We start from the raw sequence: 24,775 nt of genomic DNA, 5'->3' as shown, positions 1-24,775 counted from the left end.
AATAGGTGTGAAATCAATAAGTCTTGTCGTGGCACGGAAAACGTTCTCTAAATTGCAACACATTTATTTAAAAACGCGCTTCGGCCTCTGCACGTAACGTTATTAATACTGCTGATTCCGTTTTTTTGACGTTGTGAATGTGTTTGGGAGATGAAACCAATCCCAGACAGATGCATTTATGCCGCTCCTTGACGCGGAAGGATATCTCAGCCGCTCCTCTGAGATTGCAATTACAGATTAAGGAATCAAGAGAGACGTCCCCCTCCTGTATAAATTAGCACCATTACTTCTACTTACACGCAGGCAGAGTGCCTGTTTGTGTCATACATTCTTTTATTCCCTCACATTTTCTTTATATTAAAATTTCAGCTCATAAACTTCCTTAATGGCCTCTAATGATGACTACACCCGTATGAACTGTAATGGTTTTTAATTTTCCTCCCCTGTTTTTGTTTTCCCCCCTTCAAATTCCCCGCGCTCCCTCTTATTACATCCCCCTTGAGGGACACAGTGCAGTGTTATTACTGTGTGGCGGAAGGTATGTATCGATTGCGGCCATCCTCCAGGATACTAAACTAGGCGTGGTGATGTCAGGGATGATGTCATCCTGTCAGAGTAACCAGAGTGTGCCATTGGCTCAGGAGGTCTGACAGATGAGATGGCATTGACCTCTGCGAGCCGGGACAGGACAAAGGCGCGTCTCTCCCCATCTTCCTGCTCGCTTTTCCCCGTGATTCTCACATCTGCTTGTTCTCTCTTTCACAACCTTGTTTTTCCTTTTTCACTCCATCCTTCCTGCTTTTTTTCTTCTCCTGTGTTTGCTGCATTTATGCCTCGGTCTCCCACACACACTCCCACACACACACACACACAGAGGTTTTAATAATGTCAGATGTCAGAGTAGGCCTTGCAGCTCCAGTGCACAGAGACAGTGATCCAGTGAAATCTCTCCTCCCCTCTTTCCTTTCCTTTCCTTCTTTCTTTTCCTCCTCTCCTCTCCTCTCCTCTCCTCGGAGGGGAAATTGGATTCTGTCCATGTCCATAATGAGGAGATGTAGGAGAATAAATAGATAGCTCAATAAACACTTTGCCTCTTATTGCTTCTCCTCCCCTTTACTCCCCCCCTCCCCTCCCTCTCTTCTTCTCACCATGTTGCACACCTCTTCTTCCTCCTCCCTCTCCTCCTGCCAGTTACCCTTCTTCTCTCCAATTCTTCCATACACACACACACGCACACTCATGCAGTTTGCTCATGTCTGCACAGCTCAGCAAAAATATCGCAGGTTCTTGTGTGTATTCAGAATGTTTTATTTTCCTAGGTGTGTGTGTGTGTGGGTGTGTGTGTCTGTGTGTCTGTGTGTGTGGACTGTCTCATGAATATTCCGTTTCATCTGCCGCCGCTGTGACAATGACAGAGTTAATGGCAGTGACAGATGTAGAGATCGTTGTTCAACGCTCCCCCTTGTATGTACGTGTGTATATGTGTGTGTTTGTCTGTACCATTAAGCAGCAACACAAGTATACATCAAATAAACTACACAGCTAATATCATAAATATCACCACTTTTCAAGGCACCGTTTCATCACCCCACAAATAAATCTGTTCGACTCACAACATGGTTAATAACAGCATGTCAGCCGCAGTGTGACGCGCCAGCCTAAACCTCATACATTCCCTCTCACTGCACAGGTGAAGACATGCTGACCTTCGACCTCCACAGTCTGGCGACGCTGGCGGCAGCCCGTGCCCTGGAGATGGGGGGAGGGGCTGTGGGTGTAGGCACGGACCAGCAGTGTCCAATCAGGAAGAGGCTGAATCTACGCAGGAAATGCAGCTGGACGCCGCACCATGAGCCGGTGAGGCTTTACTCTGAGCGTGTTTGGTTTTATGCAAATGTGAAGTAAGTATTCATGTGGAAAATGTGGGAGAGGTGTATGATGGATAAACGTATTATTTGCTTATTTTACCGTTTAAAAAACAGTTCAACCCAGAGAAGACACAGAATATGTTGACCTTTTCTTAAGTTTTTCTTAATTTGTCATGTTGTTAACTAAAAAATTTAGAAATGACTCAAAAAATATTCCGTTAAGTCACTGAAACCTGGCTCAGATACCAAAAGACAGGCAGCAGGTGGGCAGCAAATAATCAGAGCAAACTTGATCAATTCTTTTTTTTTTAAATATTAGTGCTGTTGGCCAAAAATTGTTCCTGTTCAAAGTTTATGAAATTAATTTGGCATCATGAAAAATAATAACAATAACAATAACAACAACAACAATAATAATAATAACAATAATAATAATAATAACAATAATAATAATAATAATTATAATAATAATAATAATAATAATAATAATATACTGTATATTTATTTATTCATTGTATTTAAAATATGTGTGAATACAATTTAATTTATAATATATTGAATACCATTTGCACGTTGAAATCACAAAATGTTGATAACTGGGATATCACTGTAAAACTCAAACGTTTATTTCTCTCCTTTTATTGCTGTAGGAGGATCTCCCAGAAACCTTTGCCTTTTTTCATAAATGCAGCTGGTCCACGCTCATAAAAAACTAAAGAGATCAAACTTGTGAGCCGCCTGTTAAAGGAAAATCTATAAAATCATTAAGCTGTCCAAACAAAGGCTGGCAACTTAACATATGCAATGAGTGTTGTACAACTCAGTCTGTTCAGCACTGAAATTCCACTGCTTTTTGTTTTGTGTGTGTGTTTGTGTGTGTGTCAGGTGTGCCCAGTGAAGGGCTCCATGGAGACGATGGGAGGGGAGGAGCTGGCCATGCGTGTCCAGCTGGCCGAGCTACAGCGCCGTTACAAAGAGAAACAGAGGGAACTGGCCAAGCTACAGAGGAAACACGACCACCAGTGAGCACACACACACACACACACAAACACACACACACACACACACACACACACACACACACACACACACACACACACACAGACACACTTCTTTTGGTCTAGATCGAGATGTGCATTCCAACATTCACATTTTTGCCGTGATGCTGCATCCTCCTGATTTATCAAGACTTGCAGCTTGCTCATTCTTAATGCAGTTTGACCTGCAGCCGATACAAGCTTCCTTCTGCTGTCTGGAATTCATCTTTGATCCCTCACTCCCTCCTCCTCCTCCTACCTCCTTCCTCCTTGTCTTCCTCCCTGCAGGAAAGAGGAGACGTCTCGTAGCCCTGCCCGCCGGGGGCCCGGCCGCCCCCGCAAACGCAAGTCCACCCCCGGCCCAGCTGCTGCGGAGAACTCCAAAAGACTCCGGTCAGTGCTGTGATAGTGCGTCAGTATAATCAGTGTGATTGGCGGGCCCCGCTCATTCATCGTGATTTCTGTTTGTGTTCTTAGTCAAAGGCACGGCTGATTTTCAAGAAGTTCTTCTTCAGCTGAATTGATTCAAATGCTCTATAGCTGATGATTTGCTTGATTGGGCACTGGAAGGAGCTGCATGCACACGCTCACATGCACACACACACGCACACACACACACACACACACACACACACACACACACACACACACACACACACACACACTCAGTTCATGTGACAGGAGCTGTAAGGTTGGTGTGATTTTAAATGAGATAAGCTAATGGAGATGAGGCCTTCATTAATCATCATTAATCACTTCTAATCATATTTATCACTTGCATTGATTACGTCCTGATTCTGCCTGAACCTGCAGCATACATTAACACAGCCGGACAAAGTCCTGATGTACAGTTATTACAGTGACAAACGACCCAACACCACCCCTCCTCCTCCTGCTGCAACACACAACTACACTGTTTAACACCTTAGATGTGCACACTTCAATGCTAAGACACATTCCTACACACACACACACACACACACACACACACACACACACACACACACACACACAGTCAGTGTTCAACGCTCTTAATGATAAATGTGTTTTCTCATGCTGCCCCACCTCTGTTAGCATGTGCTCCCCTCGCCTTGATAAAATGATTAGAGAAACTCAAGGTTTGTCACGGCTACCGTGATTAGAAAGCGCTAATGAAAATGACAACGAAAGGCTCTAGTAATACATGCATGTGCACCTAAAACACAGATACATACACACACACACACACACTCATATACACACAAAAAACGTGCTTAATTAGTATTGCTGGTTGCTTCATGCCAGAACAGCATTTCTGTTGTTATTAACAAGCGACGTATGATTTGTTTATGCTTTCATCTCCTTGTGAGATCTGTGGGCTGAGATGAATCAGAGAGAGAGAGAGAGAGAGAGAGAGAGAGAGAGAGAGAGAGAGAGAGAGAGAGAGAGAGAGAGAGAGTGAGAGAGAGAGTAACAATCCAAACTGAGCATTAGATTCCTTATTTATCTACACATATACAGTATACTGACAGAAGTATGTTAACATATGTGATTAAACAGGCATTCTTATGCTACTGTGACAGCAACCAGTCCTTTGGGTGGGCTTTTTAGAAAATACTGCCTACAGGAAATTGTTCCTATAGGGACAGAGTGCAAAGTTTCATGCGTCTAACAGCAGCCACTGGAAGGGACAGCAGCCCAACAATTTCCATCTCCAAATCCATCACCAGTCACCTGAGGCCTCGTTTAGTCTTTATTAAAAAATATAAACAGATATCTCTGTGCAAGTGCTAGTAAGGAGCTAGTGATCCCCTCTTCCGACTCCATTCTCTCTTCTAAAGTTAGTGGTCACATGAACAAAGGCAACCCATGGAAAAGAAAGTCTTAGCCAGAATTCCTTTGAGGCTATGATGTAGCTACACCTGAAGCCCACAAAAATTAGCCGCTGTCGGGTTCAGAGAATGCGCAGTTGGTAGTTTATCTCATCACACCGTAACCTTTGGAAACTTTTCTGTCAGAGCTAGCAAACAGAAGTGACAAAAAGACACTGAATGCAAAAAAGTCAGGTTTCCTTTTTTTGTTTAGACCCAAGAACACTTGAATTATCAGCCTCTGCTAGATGCTTAAAAGCAGGGGTGTGTCCAAATGTCCTCTTTATTTTTCACATTTAATGTAGCTAATTTCCTTTTGCTAGCACTGTCAGTTGTTTTTAGCAAAAATCTTCCTTTAGGTTCAAAATACTTTAGTTTAAAGACATTTAAATGTTGTCACTGTGTTGTTTAACTTTTAAATTTAGAAAAAAGATTTATAGAAACACAATATCTACTTAAATGTTAGAGTAAATCAATGCTTTTTTATTTGTGTGTGGATGCACATGCTTCACGCCAACCCTGAATAGGTCAGGGCCACCCTAGTCAAAATCTCTGGACACAGCCCTGCTCAAAATGAAGTCATTTTTTGGCCAAGGTGTGTTAAGTAATTTGGATGTGTCACATCCACACATAGGAAGGGAGATTATTTGAACGATGGAATAAAACCACACTGATACAGACTCCTCTGAAAGACGTTCTTGTTACACTACACATAAATCTTTGGATTTTATTGCTGCTCATTTTGTTGCTGTGTGTGGTTTCTTTGATTGTTGGGCACAGGAAGTCACTAAAAATGGCAGCGCAGCTTTAACAGTTTTATCATCTAATATGTGCAGAGTAAACAGGATGTAGCCATCAGATGATCTTAAATACACTTAATTTAAAGCAGACTGTACGTAGGCTTCACAGGGTGTCAGATTTCCAATTTATTTACGTGTTAGATTAAGGTGAGCTTAGGGCTGTGTGAAAGCTAGCAAAACAACAAAACATTGTAAATGAATTCTGCATGTCCTTGTTCATTTTCATGGGAGTGTTATAAAGGACAGGGTCTGAGATGCTGAGGGCCAAAGCTTCTTTCTGTGGGGATATAGGATTCACCTGCTTCAGACACCAGCTGCTAACAGTGTGTGTGTGTGTGTGTGTGTGTGTGTGTGTGTGTGTGTGTGTGTGTGTGTGTGTGTGTGTGTGTGTGTGTGTGTGTGTGTGTGTGTGTGTGTGTAGGCTGCCTGTTGTGTGAGAGAGCTTGCATACAATGAAGGAATGAAGGATAAAGATAGAGGGAGAGAGAGAGAGAGAGAGAGAGAGAGAGAGAGAGGGAGGGAGGGAGGAGCAGTGTTCAATAGAGGTTAGTGTTTATCGATCGAGCCCTGAAGCTCCGGTCAACGGACAGACTCCCCCGAGACTGCTTCATCTCTCCCTCTGTCTCTCTCCCTTCCCCCTCCACTCTTTTCCTCCTCCCCCTCCCTCTGTCTCTCTCTCCATCTCTTCTCCAATCTCCTTCACACTGGATAATTCTCATCCTTTCATGTGATGAGTTTCATATTCGCACGGGCGCTTAATATTTCTGTGTTTGCCGTCAAACTGCGCAGACGGGCAGCTGGGCCTGTCATCAAAGTTATGAGACAGAGAAGAAGAACGGGAAGAGAGGAGGAGACAATGAAAGAACCCAGAAGAGAGAGGGGTGAAAGAGGAGAGCTGAGACTTATGGAGAAAATCATCTTTGATAGGGAAGAAATGTGTGATGGGATTGATTCTGTGAACAGTTTCGTGTATAATAAATTCTCATGTTAGTGTGGCTCCGCTGTGTTTTTATGTCCTCCAGGGCTGGGCTGAATTTACTGGAGGAAAAAGCCAGGAAGAAAATGTCCAATCATGGCTTCAACAGCCTCAGCTCTGCACAGGTTGGTCTCCCCTGCACTGACAACCATTTCCTGCTGCTAATGTTTTTTCCTCTTTCCAGGATATTTCAATTAGCGTAAAGAAATTAGTCAATAATTAGCTGTTCCGCTCCCTGTCTGCAGATGAAAGCCCGCTGTAAGCACAGAGGTCGCCCTAGCACCCTGAGCTCCAGGCTGGCCAGACGGGTGACCCAGCTGAAGCAGAAAGCCGCGGCCCAGCGTGGTGCTCCATCAGCAGGAGTGCTGCACTGCAGAGGGACCCCCAGTGAGGAGGATGGATCCAGGAGTCACAGCAGACAAGGAAGAAAAGGTAGGAACCAAGGGAGGATATAAGCAGCATGCCACATGGTGGACATTTTTCTGACGTTATGATAAGGAGGGAAACTCAAATGCTGTTAGCAAAATGATTATGTAGTTCTGCTTAATTCAAGGTCACAAACTATAAGTTTAAAGCTCCTGTGAAGAACTTTTAGCTGGTTGTAAAAAAAAACTGATGCCTCGATAAGACCTACAAAATCACGCTAGACCATCAGCGACAAGACTGATTATTTCTTTATAACTATATTAAGAAAGGTTAAGAAATTAAAGGACATTTTTAATCTTAAAAATGACTTAAATGTACAGAACAACAACATTGTAATTTGATGTACCACTTTGATTACAGGTGGGACTAAGATCCACATAAAATGAAAGCTCTTGCAAGCTTAAAGAGTCTTGTACAACAACATCTCTGACAGCCCTTAAGACTATGGCTAATGCTAGCATTAAATTATTTTTCTATTACAAAAGCATGGTACCAGTATTATACAAACAGTGGGCAACTTTCCTGTATCCTGTAACACTATTAAACTATCTAAAGCTAGCTAGGAATTGTTAGAAAGCTAACATTAGCTGTTGTGTAATGTTAGCTTAAAACTTATCACGTTAAAACTACAGTTCCTGGATTCTCCAATTTAGGCCAAGAGTTAGCATAAGTAGGCATGTTTAGGGATACGGCCCTCCAATTTTTTCCCTTTCCAGTTCTGACAGTTAAGTCAGATTCCTCACATTGTTTGTAGTCTTAAAACTTGGAACACAGCAGGACAGCAGCATTTTGAGCTTGCACCCTGAGTGCATCATCAGAGGAAAATGGTTGCTGTGAATACCCTGACGACAAACACATCCTATCTTTGAATTAGAACCCTGAAACTGACCTCTCTCTGGCTGTTATTCCATTAGACCTGCAGCAAGGCTGGGAAGCTGCTCCGACTGTAAAGAGGAAGAGGGGTCGAAAACCCAAAGTGCTGATGGGCGTCAACACAAACAGAGCTCAACACAAGGATAGCCTTACCTCTGACAAACAGGAAGCGGCGAGTGACAGTGTTAGCTCAGAGCACGGTGAGTGACACAGAGGGGAAACTGTAGTGTACCAGCCAAACAATGAACCTGCAGATGGTTCTTTGGCTATGAAGAATAATGTTTTTAACAATTCTATAACCTTTCATTTAATATGTTGAAAAGGAAATGTTCTCGTGGACCCTTGGTTTGCTAGGCATCTCCAGCTAGAATGCTATTTATGAGTTTATGAGCTAATGGCTGATTTGGCCAACAGATCAAAGAACATCAACCAGGCATTGTGAGATTTTACTACAAGTGTACGATTGTGTGTGTGTTTGTGTGTGCATGTCAAGCGTCCTAAAGTGAGATGTCTGTCGTCATCGGGGGGGCCTCCTCTCACTTCCCAGCTCGTTTATCAAACCGTTAAAATCGTTAACGACTTGCCACAGGCATGCAACACAGCCACCCTGGCCCTCAGTGCCACACGGTAACGTGATCTGACTCTGGTCCCCTCCAGAATGTCACACCCTGGTCCACCAAACTCTTTTTCTCCTCCCCAACATTGTGAAAATGCAGCTCTTTGGAGGCTCAACAGGACAGTCTGATATGAAATTAAGAAAGCTGCTGGAAAATGCTAGAATCTGCCAACCATGTTCACTTGATGGCATTAAGAATTGCGGTTAAATATGTGTGCATGTTTATGTTTGTGTGTGACTGCAGCAAAGTGTTGAATAGAGCGCCATGTAAGTGACAAGTGTGTCAGAGATGTGTGGACACCCGACACGACCCCCGCAGTCAGCGACACACAGCTGCAACAACCACCCATGAGAGTGTGTGTGTGTGTGTGTGTATGTGTGTGTGTGTGTTTGCATCCTGTGATTACATTTTGAGAACAATTAGAGATTTTTTTAATTCTACAAGGGCAAGTCTGATCAAAAACTTCACTAGTTTATCAACAGCATTTCACTTTTCCATTTATGGTGATGGAACTGTAGCCAACCGCCTGTGAGCTGAACTGTTGGCAGAATATTGAGAGCCGGCTGTCAATACATCTTATCGAGGGAGTCCCTGTCTTTAGCTTGAGCAGTGTTTACATTAAGCTCACCTGAATCTCTTTGACTGATCATATTGATGTTGTGATTCCACAGAGGAAGAGGAGGAGGGAGATGGCAGCTACGACAGCGAATATGGAGCCGGTGACATCCAGATTAGCTCATCCTCTAAAGACGGTCCTGTAAATCCTGCCGGGATTGCGTCTTTCTCATCGCAGGCCTCCAAGATTCAGGCATACCAGAAAGCCAGGAGTAAGAGACCAAGGTCTCCTGGTGAGAGCTCTTGATATACTTTTATCAGTGCATGCAGCAGTCACATGAATAAACTGACTTTGGGACTTGGATAACATGATTTGCTCTTAGTCTTTGGAAAAAGTTCCAAAACCTAACAGGAGAAACTTGAAAAGGTGCGGCCGATAAGTAAAACCTGGGCAGATTTTAGATCAGAGAACCCCAACCCCATCTCTGTTCTTGAAAGATTTATAGTTTATGTTCAGTATGTACATGTCTTATATGTGGCCCACATGACCAGATACAAACTAACATCGACATTACTTATCTCATGACAAAAAACTCCTTTTGTAGTCAAAATAGTAAGGGATGATGTAAAGTGAGCAGCTCGTTATGCAAAGTAGGATTATGACATGGTGAGCAGGACGCAAAGAGGTCTTGCCTCTTCCTGAAGACATTCTAATTTGCATAATCAACTGCAAACATACATCATCTCGCAAGGTGACACAAAATATTGATTTAAAGATGTTTCAATGATTTTCAAAGGATAAAAGGAGTCATTCCCATTTCTGCAACTTCTGCAGGAATATTTATGTTGACGTTACTGTCCCCATTTAACTCTCTTTCCTCTCAGGGCTTTGCAGTTGAAACCTTTAGACATAAATGACACAAATGTCACATTTGTAATGTTGTCGCTATTATCAGTACCCCTTATGGTTCAAGTTACTTTATTGCAATCCCTTTAGAGATGCACTCTCTATCTATCTCTAATCTGTCCTGGTAAAATATGCCATTAAGAATTGATTTCTGTGTATGGGGTTTTGACAAATCTGAACCAAGTAATTAAAACAGCAGGAAAAACAGATATTAACTCACTTACTATGCGTCAGCTGATTATAATTTAATATTTTCCCCTTCATCTTCAGGCACAGTGAACAAGCCCGGTACAGATCAACGGAAAGCGCTCAGAAGACCGAGTCTCTCCAGCACAGAAAGAGGGTGTTCGGACCACCTCGACAATAAAAAAGCATTTCTGTCCAGCTGGGGAGTGCCGTCAGTGGGCTGTAGCTTTGTGGACGGCCGGGGGAACCGCAGGACCCTATCAGAAGCAAACAGAGCCGGCAAGGCGACTGTGAGAAAGAGCTCAGCGGGACAGGGCATTCTGGGAAAGGTGAGACATTTCAGGAGGTCTGGTGCTATCTTGTAACCTTACTGTGACACAGCAGTATTTTACTTACGCAACTGACAACTTTTCAGCGACGTAAATCACCTTCTGGCAGCAGTGAGTTATGGTTCTACTCCAACACCGTTATGTTACACCCGCAAAAGTGGCATTTGCATCTTGCATTTCCTTCTCTGGTCACTTCTGTGTAAGTGATCGGGGGGACTGGACAGCACTGACATACAGTGTTTCTGACCCTTTGACATCTTCATCAGCATTTTCAAACTTTGTACAACTTCTTGAAGAAAACAACTGTTCCACTTTTTATCAGCTGTTCCTCGACTCCTGGTTAGCTCATAGGCTACAGAAACATGCACCTTACATGCTTAACTCTATTCAACTAGACTATAGTTGCAGCTAATAATTAGCAGAGAGATGCATATGCAAAGAACAGCATCTCTACAAGAGGAGCAGAATCTATGCGTTCTGCTGTGACTTTGTTCCCTCTTATCAAACACAACAAAAGTTCATGGGAAAGGGATTCATGAAGGGAAAGGTGAGAGGCTTTGCCAATTTTAGAGGTGTGACAGAGAGGTTTTATAATAAACTTGACAATAAATTACTGCTGTCACAATTTAGGAGGAATGTTATTACATGACTCTTGCAATGAGCTAATGACTAAAAAAGGATATGCTGCTTTGTGATGTGAAAATAACAAACAGTGATTAGGAGGACAGGGGTTACAGACTGAGAGGCAGTATGAGAAAACAGGACAGGTGACTCAGAGAAGGTCACTCCCTTTGGCCTTCTGCTGCATGCAAATAAATGCTGTGAAAAAGAGAAGGGAGGAGGAATTCTGGAGAAGCCCTTACCTCAAGTTCACTCATTCTTTGTAGAAGAGAGACACACCCAGCTAGGGAAGTTTGAAGATCCCACAGATTAAAGCTGACAGCCCCAATAACTTGTAGATACTTAGTATCAGCTGTAAATCAGTCACTTTGTCAAAAATACCATTTGTGCTCCTTATATGCTTGCATGCATGCTGTGCTAACACACCAGCAGAACACACACACACACACACACACACACACACAAACACACACACCAACACACAAACATTCGTTTTAAAGAGAAGTGCCCCCGAGGTTGTGTCAGTCCTTGAGTCATTGTTAGGGAATGTCCAAAAACACACAACTCCAAACCTCACAGATGAGTATAAAGATAATCATTGGCCATAACGCTACACACACCCATGCATGCCTGTACACACATTCACACACAAACACACTACTCACACCACAAGCACTAAAGTGAAATAATCACCCATGCCCTCTGGTGACGAAACTTCTGTCACTAAAATATATGGTCTCCTGATGTGGAAAACTTCAAGAGACAACACACATGCATACACACACGCACACACACGCACACATGCACACACACACACACACACACACACACACACACACACACACACACACAATCTCTTATGCACTTAATATTACGATCTTTTCTTTAGAAATACAAGCAGAAACCTGTTGGGCAAGCTGACTTTCCATCATCAGTCATCTTTGGCTAGACTAGCCTAAACCGGTCTGGATTGAGAGAGAGAGAGAGAGAGAGAGAGAGAGAGAGAGAGAGAGAGAGAGAGAGAGAGAGAGAGAGTGCGTATCACAGTATTAATAGGCGTCCACCCTGCTAAAGCGTCCCTTGGCAACACACCAAAGTTCCACCAGTTTCTACCGATGTGACCTTTTGACCCTTTAGTGAAAAGTGGCAAGAGAAAAAAAACCTTCAGGCTTAATTGAGGTATCACATTACAAGAGTTGTCTGTGCCTGTTTTTTCTGATGGATCCAGACTTGATTCAGCCAGCTGCAGATCCTGTTGAATAATCTGGGTTAGTAATGATGTAATACCATGTCCTGCTTTGTGCCCACTGATGTCACCTCCTGTTTCCCGTCCAGGCCAAAGGCCACGCTGTGAGCCGACTCCTGCAGAGCTTTGCTGCAGATGATGACTTTCGTTTGGACGAGGAGAGCAGCTTCTCAGAAGGCGAGGAGGAGGAAGAGGAAGAAGAAGAAGAAGAAGAGGAGGAGGAGTCGGAGGAGAAAATGTTGATTCACCTCCCTCCCAACATGCCTTGCAGAATACCTGGTGGGCATGAGTAGTGACACGTCATTTATAATTACTCACAGAGCTCTTGAAAGCATGTTGGATCCATTTCACACATGTGTACACACCTCTTTCTTGGCCTTTTTGTCCCTGCTTTTCACTTCACATAGCAATTATTCAACAAGCTCACAAATTATGCATATCTCCTCCTTTATCTTCTCCATCCATCCATCTTTCCACCACGCCCTCCCTCTGTAGCCCTGCCAAACTGTGTGCTGAGTAAAGAGATGTTAGTGGATGGGCTGAAGATCCTGATCTCCAAGGAGGATGAGCTGCTGTACGCTGCCTGTGTCCAAACTCTGGATCTGCCAGACATGTAAGTCTCTGCACCACAAAGACAAACCTACGCCCATTTTTTTACAGCCTAGTACAAACTCTCTGAAACTCCTTTTTATCAGTTTGTGTGGGGGAACATAATTCCTAACTCACCTGTTTAGATCATTTTAAAGTAAAGAGTTATGCGTATTTAGGGGCGTGGTTGATTTGATTGACAGGCAACCTCTGGTGTTGAGAAAGTAAAGCCACTGCAAAGGTGCAAAAAAGTGTCGTTTTACATCGTATCCACTTGAGGCTTGCTCCAAAAGCCATGAATTCGCCATTAACACACCTTTAGATTTGAGTCAGCATTTCCCATATAGTGACTGCTATCATGTGGCTTCAAAAACTGATGGGTGACATCACAGAGACTACATCTGTGTCTATGGGGAAAACCTGAAGATGCGTACCAAATATTTCAATAAGACTCTTGACTGGCTTGCTAAAGAGTTTGGAACTTAGCGTAGCATTAGGTAAATGCATGGCAACTGAATAAAGTCATGAAGTCAAGACACATTCGTGGAATCCAGCACATGCCAGTGAAAAAAATAAATTCCCAACCTTTAAGTAAAAATGTCCCTAAAATCCTAACTAAAGGCTTCTATGCTCATTCATTTTCCTTCCCCTTATGTTTTATTAGATTCAGTGTTGTAATCGAGGGGGAACGTGGGAATCGCCCCCGGATCTACTCCCTGGAGCAGCTACTACAGGAGGCTGTGAGTTTCAGTTTTGGGTCTCTATGATGACTTTCACATTTTGCAAATTTGTGCAGAGCTGCTTTACTGAAACTCTACATAAGTTATACTCAGAGTTCTGTGACTCATTCAGGTGTTGGACGTGCGGCCCCAGACTGAAGCAATCCTGACTGAAGGGACTCGAGTGTGTGCCTACTGGAGCGAGCGCTCCCGCTGTTTATACCCCGGATATGTCCACCGAGGTGAGCATGACACACCAAAAACCTCCCTTTTCAAAGATTATCTGGTACATCCAGCAGATCATGTCATCCATGATGTGTGTTGTGCTTTAGGAGGTCCAGGTGAAGAGGAGAAGGAGGGCAGTGTGATGGTGGAGTTTGATGATGGAGACAGAGGGAGGATTTCCCTGGCAAACATTAGACTTCTGCCCCCGGGATATCAGATTCACTGTGAGTGTGGCTTGATAAATAAAGTTGGAGAGAAAAAAGATAAATAGAATGAATGCATGAATTAATTCTTATATTCAATCTTATTGTCTCTTTCAGGTGCTGAGCCCTCTCCAGCACTTTTAATCTCACCTGGTCGCCGTGGTCGTCAAAGCTCCACCCAGGAGAAGAAAGACACACCAACAGATAAACTATCCAATGGGGATCCAGCCGGAAGGTCCCATGAGAAAAGACCAGGTGAGAGAAGAGGGAAGATATGCAGGGGTCTGCTTAAAACCCCAGATTGTATTCAACATTGACATAGTCCCAATAATGTTATCCATTGGTATCTGAAGAGGTATTATAAAGCCTAATGATGGTTGGCGCCACATTGGAAAGGTAGACTCTAACTAACTTTTGACCATGGTAGAAACAGGCAAAGCGGTGGAGAACCCAGCCACGCCTCTAATTATGCAAATTTACAAACAACTCTTAGCCTTAAAATAATTGAAATGGAGTATTTATAAAAAATTCAGCCCCCAAACTTTTTTTTTTACCTTGCAGTAATCATGTCTGATGCAAATATGAACACTATAACATGGGACACAATTAGGAGTCTTTGGCTTTTGCAGCAAGCCTCAAGTGGACACAGGAGGAAGGGCAGTTTTTGGCATATCCGCATTGACTTCACTTTTGATTTTACAGCCTTTTTTAGTGGACTTTAACACAATCTTATGTCCAAAATGCGTGAGAATGACTGAGGAATCCACTGAAGAACACTCAGAAGTGTCGGAAGCTTTAATATATGTTGTGTCACTGGTAATGTGACTCGCACACAGCCCTCCAGGCCATGCTTAAACCTCCCAAACAGAAGCTCATTTACATTTCCAACTGTCAGCCAATAATCAGATGCCTCCCAGTCAGAAGAGAGCACTGAGTAAATGTATATAATCCAACAGGCTCGTAAATTAAATGTACCTGTTGGCTGCCTTTCATCTATCCGCCATGTGACCACATTAATCCTGACTTTATGTTGTGTCAATGTTGTCGTTAAGCAACATACATGTAACTCATCACAAACTGAAGTTGAAAATAAAGCTGGAGGCAGAGACAGGTTTACCAGGTTTGTTGTTGTAGTTTGAGTAATGAATATGTTGAAACTTACCTGGCTAGATGAAGATCACAGAGATAAAGGTATCACGTTTCTCTGGATCTCTTGGTTTCATAATTAATCTCAGTCTGCTCTTTTGACCCATCAGTCTATATTGATTGTAACTCCTCTCTGTCGTTGGTTTCTTTTTCAGTTGGCAGACCGAAGAAAATCCACTCAGTGCCTAAGACTGTCAGCACACCAACATCAGTGACAGACGCTGCAACCAAAGGCAACACTTCCCTGTTGAGCTGGTCAGCACCCAGGAAGAGGCCGCCAGTCGACTTCTTCCTCTTCAACGGGACGTCAAGAAAAACCCAGAGGAGGTTACGAGAGCGGGACATAGGATTCTTTCATCGTCCTGCTTCCCATCATATCGCGCCTCCAATGCCTATTAAAGGCATCTTCGGCTCTCCTTTCGAAGGTGACTCCTTCAGTAGCATCGCCAATGGCTATTCTACATTCGGAAGCTCTGGAGCAGGGAGACCAGTAATAACAGCCGCCTCCATGGGACTTCGGGACTCCTTGTCCTCTGCCTGCCCCTCGGCTGTCTCAATGGCAGCTGGCAGTAGGAAACCAGTGAGTGAACGTGACAGGAAACAGTACCTGGTTAAGCTTGACCATGAAGGTGTGACTTCTCCTAAAACAAAGAACAGTAAGGCCCTGCTCCGACTTGGTGGAAGTGGAGTTAGAGGGAGCAAGTATCTCAGCTCTGACGGCGCACCGTTACGATACATCCAACCTGGCATGCTGGTAAAGGATGGGAAGAAGGGAAGAGGGGACAAAGAGACCACAGGGGCCCACTCTGAGGCTACTCTGAGAAAGGATCCTCTGTCAGCAGGTTTAGGCGTCAAAGGAGGGGATTACAGTCTGGACTACCCAAGTGACTGCCCAAGCTCTTACTCTGAGCTCGATGAGGATGATGAGGATGATGGCCAAGATGCTGAAGGACGCAGACAAAGTGGTGCAGCACCCTCCCATCGTGGTGGCCGCTTTCTCTCTCGTCTCTCTGTCTGCTTCTCCTCGTCCTCCTCGTCTTCTTCCTCCTCCGGTTCCATCTCCTCCTCGTCAGTTTGCTCATCAGACAACGACTCATCCTACTCCTCGGATGAAGAGTCCTCCTCTGTGCTGCTGCGCCGTGCCCTGCTCCAGCAGGACAAACACAAGCACATGCAGAACATGACCTCCGACCTCCTGAGCTCTGACACCACCACCTCCAACACTCCTCCCTCCGCCATCGCACCAGCTCATGGCTTTGTGGCCAAAGCCAGCAAGGCGGTCTCTGGGACAAAGGTGAGGGCTGACAGATCAGAAGACAGGAAGGAGTTTGTGTCCAAAGGAAATATGATGGCAAACAACAGCACAACAGCTAAAACCCATCTGAAAAGGAAAGACGGGATTCATAACAGCCACCATCAGAGACAAAGCAGCCCTACGAGCCAGCAGCCCAAACCGGCCTCCAAGGACCCTGCACCGGCTAAGAGGCAAAGGATGTCGTCACCTGAGCCTCTGCCCAACATCGCTCCACATGTGCCTGGACGACAGCTCTGGAGATGGTCCGGAAACCCCACACAGGTAGGAAACCTGCTGTCTTATGTTCTTGTAAGGGCTGATATTTAAAGTAATTCATACCAGTGTCATGATTAGGTAATCAAACGAATGCAATAATGATAAAACTCTACATAAAATGGACTTTATGATCTTAACTTTTAGATTCATTATTCATGGTCTGAAAGTGGCAATGACTTAGAGGTAGGAGTTAGCTTTAAAGAGGTCATTCTGTGAAATACAGTATTTATTTAAAAAGGAAAACACTGCTTCACATTAAGAAATATGCAGGAGTGGATGTACAAAATGTGCAGCACATTTCAATTAAGTATGTAACAAAGACACCTCATTGCTGCATTAACTTTGAGTGATGGAGGAAGGTAAGGTTAAGGAAAGAGAAGACTGATGAGTGCACTTGGCTGATACAAACAAAACAAAAAAATAGTTTTCCACATTGTTCTAGTGAAGAATATAACGTGTCATTCACACATTCCAAAACAGTATGTTGCCAACTTTTCCGCAGAAGTTGCATGCTGACATCAGTGGGATTTGCTGCACATGTATGCTTAGCTCTTAGGTGGTAACTGAAACTTGAAAAACCTAATATATATTTTAATTCTGTTTGTCACAAAGTGCATATTACTTTGACTTGTGGGCTGAGTCGTCTAGACATGACATGTACCATTTATATGTGCTATGGAGTCATTATTTTCCATCATAGTGGATCACTGGCAGCTTCTTTACGGCGTGCCGAAAGGGGAAAAAAAGCACAATTTAAAAAAATTGCCTAGAGCTTAATCACATTGCAATGAACATGTAAATTGTATTAACAAGTATTGAGGACAAGGCGATAGGCAAATAAACTCTTGTGATCAGTCATGACTAAACCCATTACACTGAAATCCTGACCATATCAGATCGTGGTTTTTAATAATCCAACAGAGATTATCCAGGTTATATGGTTAAAACATGTTTGTCTGCAGCATCAGTATCTAAAATAAGCTCACAATTTAAGAAACAAGTTGTTGGTACAGTTTGTGTTGTGTCAGGATTGCTTTTAGTGTGATGTTAAAGGATCAACAATAGGATTTAAACCCCCAACATTTATTTTTGTCAAGAATCTGTTCTTTGGAGGACGTGTTACATTTTGACATTCCTCCTTAGAGATGGCTTAAGCAGAATAAACAAATATCATTGTTTTGTTTCTGATTGGGCTGGTAATGAAATAAATCCTCCACCTTGAATAAACTGACCAACAGTGCTATTTTTACTTTCTTCCCCCAACAGAGGAGAGGTCTGAAGGGTAAAGCCCGCAAGCTTTTCTACAAGGCCATCGTGCGGGGCAAGGAGACGGTGCGTGTCGGGGACTGCGCAGTGTTCCTGTCACCCGGCCGGCCCCAGCTGCCCTACGTGGGCAGAGTGGAGAGCCTCTGGGAGTCGTGGAGCTCCAGCATGGTGGTCAGGGTCAAATGGTTCTACCACCCAGAGGAGACTCGCCTTGGGAAGCGACACCGCGATGGAAAAGTAAGGACCAGGGAGTGCAAAAGGGGTTTTCTGAAACAGCACTGACCAAAGTAACAGTCTGTGACATTTTCATATGAATCTATCACCACTTTGCCTCCTTTTATTTCCGATCCTGTCTAATATGAATGGTTACACCTCCACTTAGTTTATGTTAGTGTTACCATCAGCAGTTCTGAATACTCAGTGTAAGGTGGGTATCTCCTAGGAACCATCTCTGCTTAATGGGAAGTTCTGTATTTGCAAACAACCACTGTAAAAGATCAACCCTTGCAGAGACTGAAAACCTTACTATGACAAAGGATGTTTGTGTAGGAAGTGCAGAGTCAATGTGGCATCAGAAATACAGCCAAATAAAACATTACCTTACTACATACCTCTTTTCTGATGCTTAGAATCCTAAATGCAGGGTTATTAAACACAGAATCTTGCAGAGATGTAAACCTATTTTTCTGCTTCTCTCTCAGAATGCCTTATATCAGTCGAGCCATGAGGACGAGAATGACGTACAGACCATCTCCCATCGCTGCCAGGTCGTCAGCAGGTCCGAGTACGATCACCTGATGCGGGATCGTAAGCCCACCAACACGACGCACGATCTGTTCTACCTGGCCGGAACCTACGAACCAACAACGGGCCAGCTGGTCAGCGCAGACGGCATGGCCATCGTGTCGTAGCACCAGCAGCTAGAGAGAGAAATCCAAATATTTACCTGAAGTCTGAGGGTGGCTGCTTCCAAGACGGTCCATCAGAACAGAGTGGGGGACATGAGGAAACCAAGACAAAGAGTTTTCAACTCTACGTATTGATCTGTCCCTTGTAAGAGAAAGAGCTAGCCCCCTGGAAAAAGCCTGATAGTACTGGCACTTAGAGGAGTCTGGTTCGTTCTGGGGGAAAGGTCTGATCCATGCCAGATTTAGACTCTTTATCAGATGGGGACCGAGGCTCAGAGAGTCTACAGCCTTCCCTGTGGCTGAAATAACAGAATTTATACAGGAACCAAGGACATGAGCACTTTGGAGTACAGAGGCTTGGATTTGCAGTGGAGGCTCAGAGAGGAGAACAGACTGTTTGCTGAGGAGAGACTTAATGTAAACCACACTGGTTTGGATGGTTTAAACAGTCTTATATCTGGACAACGACATTGGAAGAACCCTAACAGGACCAAAAAACACTGTAGTTCAAACTTTGTTTGTGTATGCTTGTGTGTATGCATGTGTGTGTGTTTGCAGAGCGGCTGCTGTGACCCTCTTCAGCATTTAAGTAAACAGTGCTTTAGCGTGCGTGTACACCTGTGCTCACGAAGCAGAGATGACGTCATGATGCACCATCACTCTGTCTCTCGGAGTATCAATCTGTCTATAACTTAAAGTGCAGACACACAAACTTCTCCTGTCAAGCCATACACGTCAATACCTCTTTCTCTCTCTCTCTCCCTCTCTCTTGTATCTTCTTATCAAGGTGCGGACAGACATGTACAGGAAGTTGGTTTGTCAGTTTGAACGTAGTGTGCGTGTTGGTTTGAATGAGAATGTGGCGTGTGCGTCCGTGTACAGCATTAAGTGTAATATAACATGTTGTAAATATATACATATATATTGTTTTTTTTGTTGATTTCTTTTGCAGAGAAGATTATTTTATTTAGATTTTTTTAGAGTGGGAGTGGGTGGGTGTGGGAGGGTCTGACAGAGGGAGGAGGGGTGCGTTTTTTCTCCCTTACTGCACTGAGGAGGATCAGAGGTTTGGATTTAGGGTCAAACTGATGTGAAGACTTTGAGGTTAAGAGCCCTGCTTAAGGCCAAGGGTAGATATGTAGAAAGGATGTTTTTTTATAAGAAAATCAGAAAAAGCTCTTTTTAAACATGTGTCAAATTCTTTTTCTTTTCGCTCTTGATTTTACTCTGTCGGGTTTCGAATGTGCGTTTCCTGTCGGGAGCATTTTTTAAACAAAATACTGGAAAGAAACTGAGTTTCTGCTGTCCTAAAAGAATCTTTATCTACTCTATCCTGTATTCCTATATGAAATGTAGATATTTATCTGGCTTAAAAAATACCAAAGCACCTGTGAGTTTACGCTTCATCGCATTAGGAGAAAACAATTTTTATTAAAAAGACTTAAAAACATTCAATCAAATCTGAATCCGGGACCCCTGCAATCACCGAGGTATTTTAAGTAGAGTCCCTCTCGCTGTCTGCTCGCGTTCATCCAGCGTTGCTATGACAGCCTCTGAGAAACATTGCAGCAACATTGACTGCACACCGCCCAGCTGATGCACTTGAGGTCTCTATGGCAACCAGAATGGCATCATGTGACTGTGAAGGACAATCAGAGCCAATCAATGGGATAAAAATAAAACCATCTAAGGATCAAATCACAAATTATGCTTCTTGTCACTTTTATTCCTGCTTTGCCAAAAAACTGTCACTGTGTGTGTGTGTGTGAGTGTGTGTGAGTGTGTGAGTGTGAGTGTGTGTGCGTGTGTGTGTTTTTGTTTACCATTGTCTTACTGTTTATGCAAGCCTGTGATGGCTGTTTGTTGTCAGTGTACAGGATGTACAGGGGGGAAGAACATAAATGCCTTTTTCTTTTTTAAGACATTGACTGACTTTTAACAACTATGTTGCTGTTACACTGCAAAGCAAAAGCTTTAAAAGGAATTTAATGTGAAACTTCATTTTAAAATATCACTTTAAAGGGTCTTTAATTCATTCTTTATTTTGAAAGCTGTATTTTCTTTAAGAAACACTGGATTCAGTTCTTGCCATCACATTTTAAAAGAAGCAACATTGTTATGTTTTTTTTAGACCCACTGGAACCTGCTTTGTACGGTTGAGATAGCCTACTAAAATATATAATGTAATTTCAGTCATTCTTTGGAAATATGACTCAAGTATTTCCACATGTACAAAAGGAAAAAATTATTTATCTTAACTTTATTGCCTTTTTGTGTTTCATTAAAAAAGATTCTTACAAAAAAACCTCATTGTCCTGTTTTCTCTCCTGCTTGGGTGCGAGTTCTCTGAATACCGCCTTGTGTTCATCAATGCCGATCATTTGTCTGCAAAGGAAAATGAACCAGAGAAGAAAGCGTGGAAGAAAAAGAAACACATGAGAGGAGGAAGCTATTTGAAACTGTAGCTGAAGCCAATAGATGAGGAAGAATGGGGTAAAGGGAAACCAAACCCAGCACTGTTTCATGGGAGACGTCGGGCAGGATAGAGTCTTGACTGTCTGCACAGGTGGGTCAGGTATTCAGAATAATAAAAACGGAACTGGACCATTGAGAGAACAAAGCCAGAGTGTTGGCTTTCAGCCTTCAGAGATTTCAAATACAGTTTGTGCATATATGTGCATGTAACATGTGCTAACAGGCTAATCCAGAGGGGTGGCCAGGAGTGGCAGAGACCTCCCTTTGAAATCTGATTAGACATCCCAGCTTCAACTAAAAATTCCTGAATCGTGATTAGCTATTCATCATGTCAGAGGCAGGACTTGTAAGTTTTTGAAAGCTCCTGTGAGGAGTTTTGAGCTGCTTATGAAAAAGACTGAAATTGATAGTGATGCTTTTGTATGAGCTACAAAAGCAAAGAGACTTTCAGAATAAAGACTGACTGTTCCTTTTTAGTTATTTTTAATGTGTGAGACCAGTGCCAGGGGTAGGTGTCAGCTGAAGTGGTTCAAAGCACACTGAAGAAACAGCATTTCTTGACATTTTCCACAGCAAATGTTTACAATGACTGATTAGACTGTTAAAATGAAGCAGGACAAGATTTGTCATTGAAAACCACAGAAACATATTTTAGACTCACTGCGTCTAGTTTTCTGTCTACTCGTTCTTATTGAGAAAAATAAGCATGTGTACATGGTCAGGTGTCAGCCAGCAGTGCAACCGGTTCATAATCAGTCTAGCGCTGTGGAAAAAAGCACTCGTGGAGACCTGTCACTGAGCCGCAGCCCCCAGCTGAGCGTCTCTGTTGGGCGCAACACATGTAGTCAGCTGATTCACATTGAAACATGCTTTAATTTAGCCCTAATCATAACCCTAATCATAACCCTAACCCTAATCATAACCCTGACCCTAATCATAATCATAACCCTAACCCTAATCATAACCCTGACCCTAATCATAATCATAACCCTAATCATAACCCTGACCCTAATCATAACCCTGACCCTAATCTTAATCATAACCCTAATCATAACCCTGACCCTAATCATAATCATAACCCTAATCATAACCCTTACCCTAATCATAACCCTAACCCTAATCATAACCCTGACCCTAATCATAATCATAACCCTAATCATAACCCTTACCCTAATCATAACCCTAACCCTAATCATGCCCCTAACCCTAATCTTAATCATAACCCTAACCCTAATCATAACCCTAACCATAAACCTAACCCTAACTCCAACCCTAACCCTAATCCTAATCATAACCCTAATCAAAACCCTAACCATAACCCAAACCCTAATCATAACCCTAACCCTAATCATATCCCTAGCCCTAACCCTATCCCTAGCCCTAACCCTATCCCTAACCCAAACCCTAATCATAACCCTGACCATAACCCAAACCCTAATCTTAACCCTAACCCTAATCATATCCCTAACCCTAATCATACCCCTAACCCTAATCATAACCCTAACCCTAAGCCTAACCCTAACCCTCATCATTACCTAACCCTAATCATTACCCTAACCCTAATCATAACCCTACTCATAATCCTAACCTTAATCATAACCCTAATCCTAATCATAACCCTACTCACAATCCTAACCTTAAACATAACCCTAATCCTAATCATAACCCTAATCATAATCATAACCCTAATCATAATACTATCTCTAACCCGGTTAGGGTTAAGATTAATCTTATCATACTCTAACCCTAATTATAGCCCTCATACTCGGTTTATTGTTAACAACCCTCGTAGGCGCCTGAGAACACATTACAACTACTTAAAATATAGTTAATGAAACTTGGGCTACCTACAATGGTAGGATTTAGAAAAAATGTACAGTCCATTGGAGCCTCCAAGGCGATTATCATTGATGTGTTTGTAAACATTTGAATTATTTAGCGGTGTACCTTTACAGGGGCATACATTGAGCATGGTTGTGGTTTGCACGCCTAAGCTTGAAGCATTTCATGGGCCCATCTTTAAACATAAGATAAATAATCTTGAATGGTCATGCCATATGTGTTTTCAGGTGCGTTAGTGTGTATATGGATTTCTGGGAAATTTTTAGCTGAACAAAACGGGAGGTTGCTTTAAATTGAAAATAGATGTGTATGTGTGAAAGTTTTTTTATGACAACACTGAATGTGGACAGGGACAGACATCAGCTGTTCCGGTCCTGTCAAAAAAAGTAGCTTAGTAGGGGGCCCTTACTGAATGTGTGCCCAATCACACTTGTATATGTCCACAGTCTGATAAAGTAGGTGATGTTATGCATGTAGTTGTTTTGCAAATTCGCCAAGAATTTGGCAATGGGGCAACAGTGTTGCATCATGCTTCCTTGTTGGAGCATGGTTGCGTTCACATCTCCTGCAGACTGTGCTTGACTTCACATAAATAGAGTTCGAGACCACCTCTTCACTGGTGCCCTAGTCCAGAACAACTGTGTTCACGATGATCAGATTAGCCAGACTTTGGGGTCAAGTGTGCTCAGATCAGAGCCTGGGTCCGTATGTGAAACCACAGTTAGATACTGTAATGTTAAGAGCTAAAGTAAATTGATCGCTGAGGATAGAAAGGGTAAACAAATACTAGTCTTATTTTCTGTGTATTTGTATACTTCATGCCACCCCTACATTAGTCCACAGTTGGACAACCATAGTCAAAAATGTCTGGTCTATACATCAACATAAAACCGTACATATTCTGCACTTCCACAGGTTTTCAACTTGCTTCCGTGTATGGCCCTGTGTGTGTGGGTTTTTGTGTTTGTGTGTCTGTGTAATGTGAGTGCTGAGAAGAAAACTTGAGCTTATCACGAGCAGGGTGTGGACTCTCTGGGACAAAGTGTGCAACTTTACAGCTATTTATTTGAGACCTCCTGTAAAATATTCACACCTTTTTTATCGCACTGCAACTGAAGCCTGTGTGACGTGGCTTAAAGCAACTTTGAAGTCTGGATAGAAGATTTACCTTTGACCTGAAAATACAGCATGGATGCCTCAGCGTGCAGACAGCTCAAGCATGGTGTTGTCTTGTCGGCTGTAAACTTTGTTTTACTCTAAGTTTATATTTAATGTCAGCACCTTGCTTTTAATTATTTTTAATTCTTATCCAGCATTACTCTTTGAAGGCGTATGACCACAAAAATAAAAAATGTTATAAGTAAGCCATGGTATTTAAAAAAATGCAAATGATATGTCAATGTGAAAACATTAACTTTACATCTAATTCATTTTGATTAAATGATTCTAACATTTTTGTCATTCTCTCTACATTTTCCCTCAATATTATATATTTAACTTATAATGTTTATGTTTGATTTCAAAGTAGTGCCTTTGTCTCAT

At 42.8% G+C, this 24,775-nt stretch overlaps 1 protein-coding gene across 1 annotated transcript in view; it reads left to right on the top strand.

Moving 5' to 3' along the window:
- Positions 1 to 19,897, top strand: part of bahcc1b (BAH domain and coiled-coil containing 1b) — a 67,874-nt gene extending 47,977 nt beyond the window's left edge. The window contains exons 12-28 of the mRNA XM_034707165.1: positions 1,691 to 1,857; positions 2,754 to 2,890; positions 3,194 to 3,298; positions 6,578 to 6,656; positions 6,777 to 6,963; positions 7,872 to 8,030; positions 9,119 to 9,295; positions 10,180 to 10,424; positions 12,381 to 12,570; positions 12,787 to 12,904; positions 13,544 to 13,619; positions 13,732 to 13,840; positions 13,931 to 14,047; positions 14,144 to 14,281; positions 15,328 to 16,748; positions 18,009 to 18,245; positions 18,710 to 19,897. Coding sequence (XP_034563056.1) covers positions 1,691 to 1,857; positions 2,754 to 2,890; positions 3,194 to 3,298; positions 6,578 to 6,656; positions 6,777 to 6,963; positions 7,872 to 8,030; positions 9,119 to 9,295; positions 10,180 to 10,424; positions 12,381 to 12,570; positions 12,787 to 12,904; positions 13,544 to 13,619; positions 13,732 to 13,840; positions 13,931 to 14,047; positions 14,144 to 14,281; positions 15,328 to 16,748; positions 18,009 to 18,245; positions 18,710 to 18,919 — 3,872 coding nt within the window. The 3' untranslated portion in view covers positions 18,920 to 19,897. The remainder of the gene's footprint in view (positions 1 to 1,690; positions 1,858 to 2,753; positions 2,891 to 3,193; positions 3,299 to 6,577; positions 6,657 to 6,776; positions 6,964 to 7,871; positions 8,031 to 9,118; positions 9,296 to 10,179; positions 10,425 to 12,380; positions 12,571 to 12,786; positions 12,905 to 13,543; positions 13,620 to 13,731; positions 13,841 to 13,930; positions 14,048 to 14,143; positions 14,282 to 15,327; positions 16,749 to 18,008; positions 18,246 to 18,709) is intronic.
- Positions 19,898 to 24,775: the final 4,878 nt, after the last annotated feature.

This window comes from Notolabrus celidotus, chromosome 18 (assembly GCF_009762535.1).
Source record: "Notolabrus celidotus isolate fNotCel1 chromosome 18, fNotCel1.pri, whole genome shotgun sequence".
In the NCBI taxonomy this organism is placed as follows: Eukaryota; Metazoa; Chordata; class Actinopteri; order Labriformes; family Labridae; genus Notolabrus; species Notolabrus celidotus.
The sequence above is the reverse complement of the archived record's forward strand: the minus strand, read 5'-3'. Positions and strand labels throughout refer to the sequence as shown.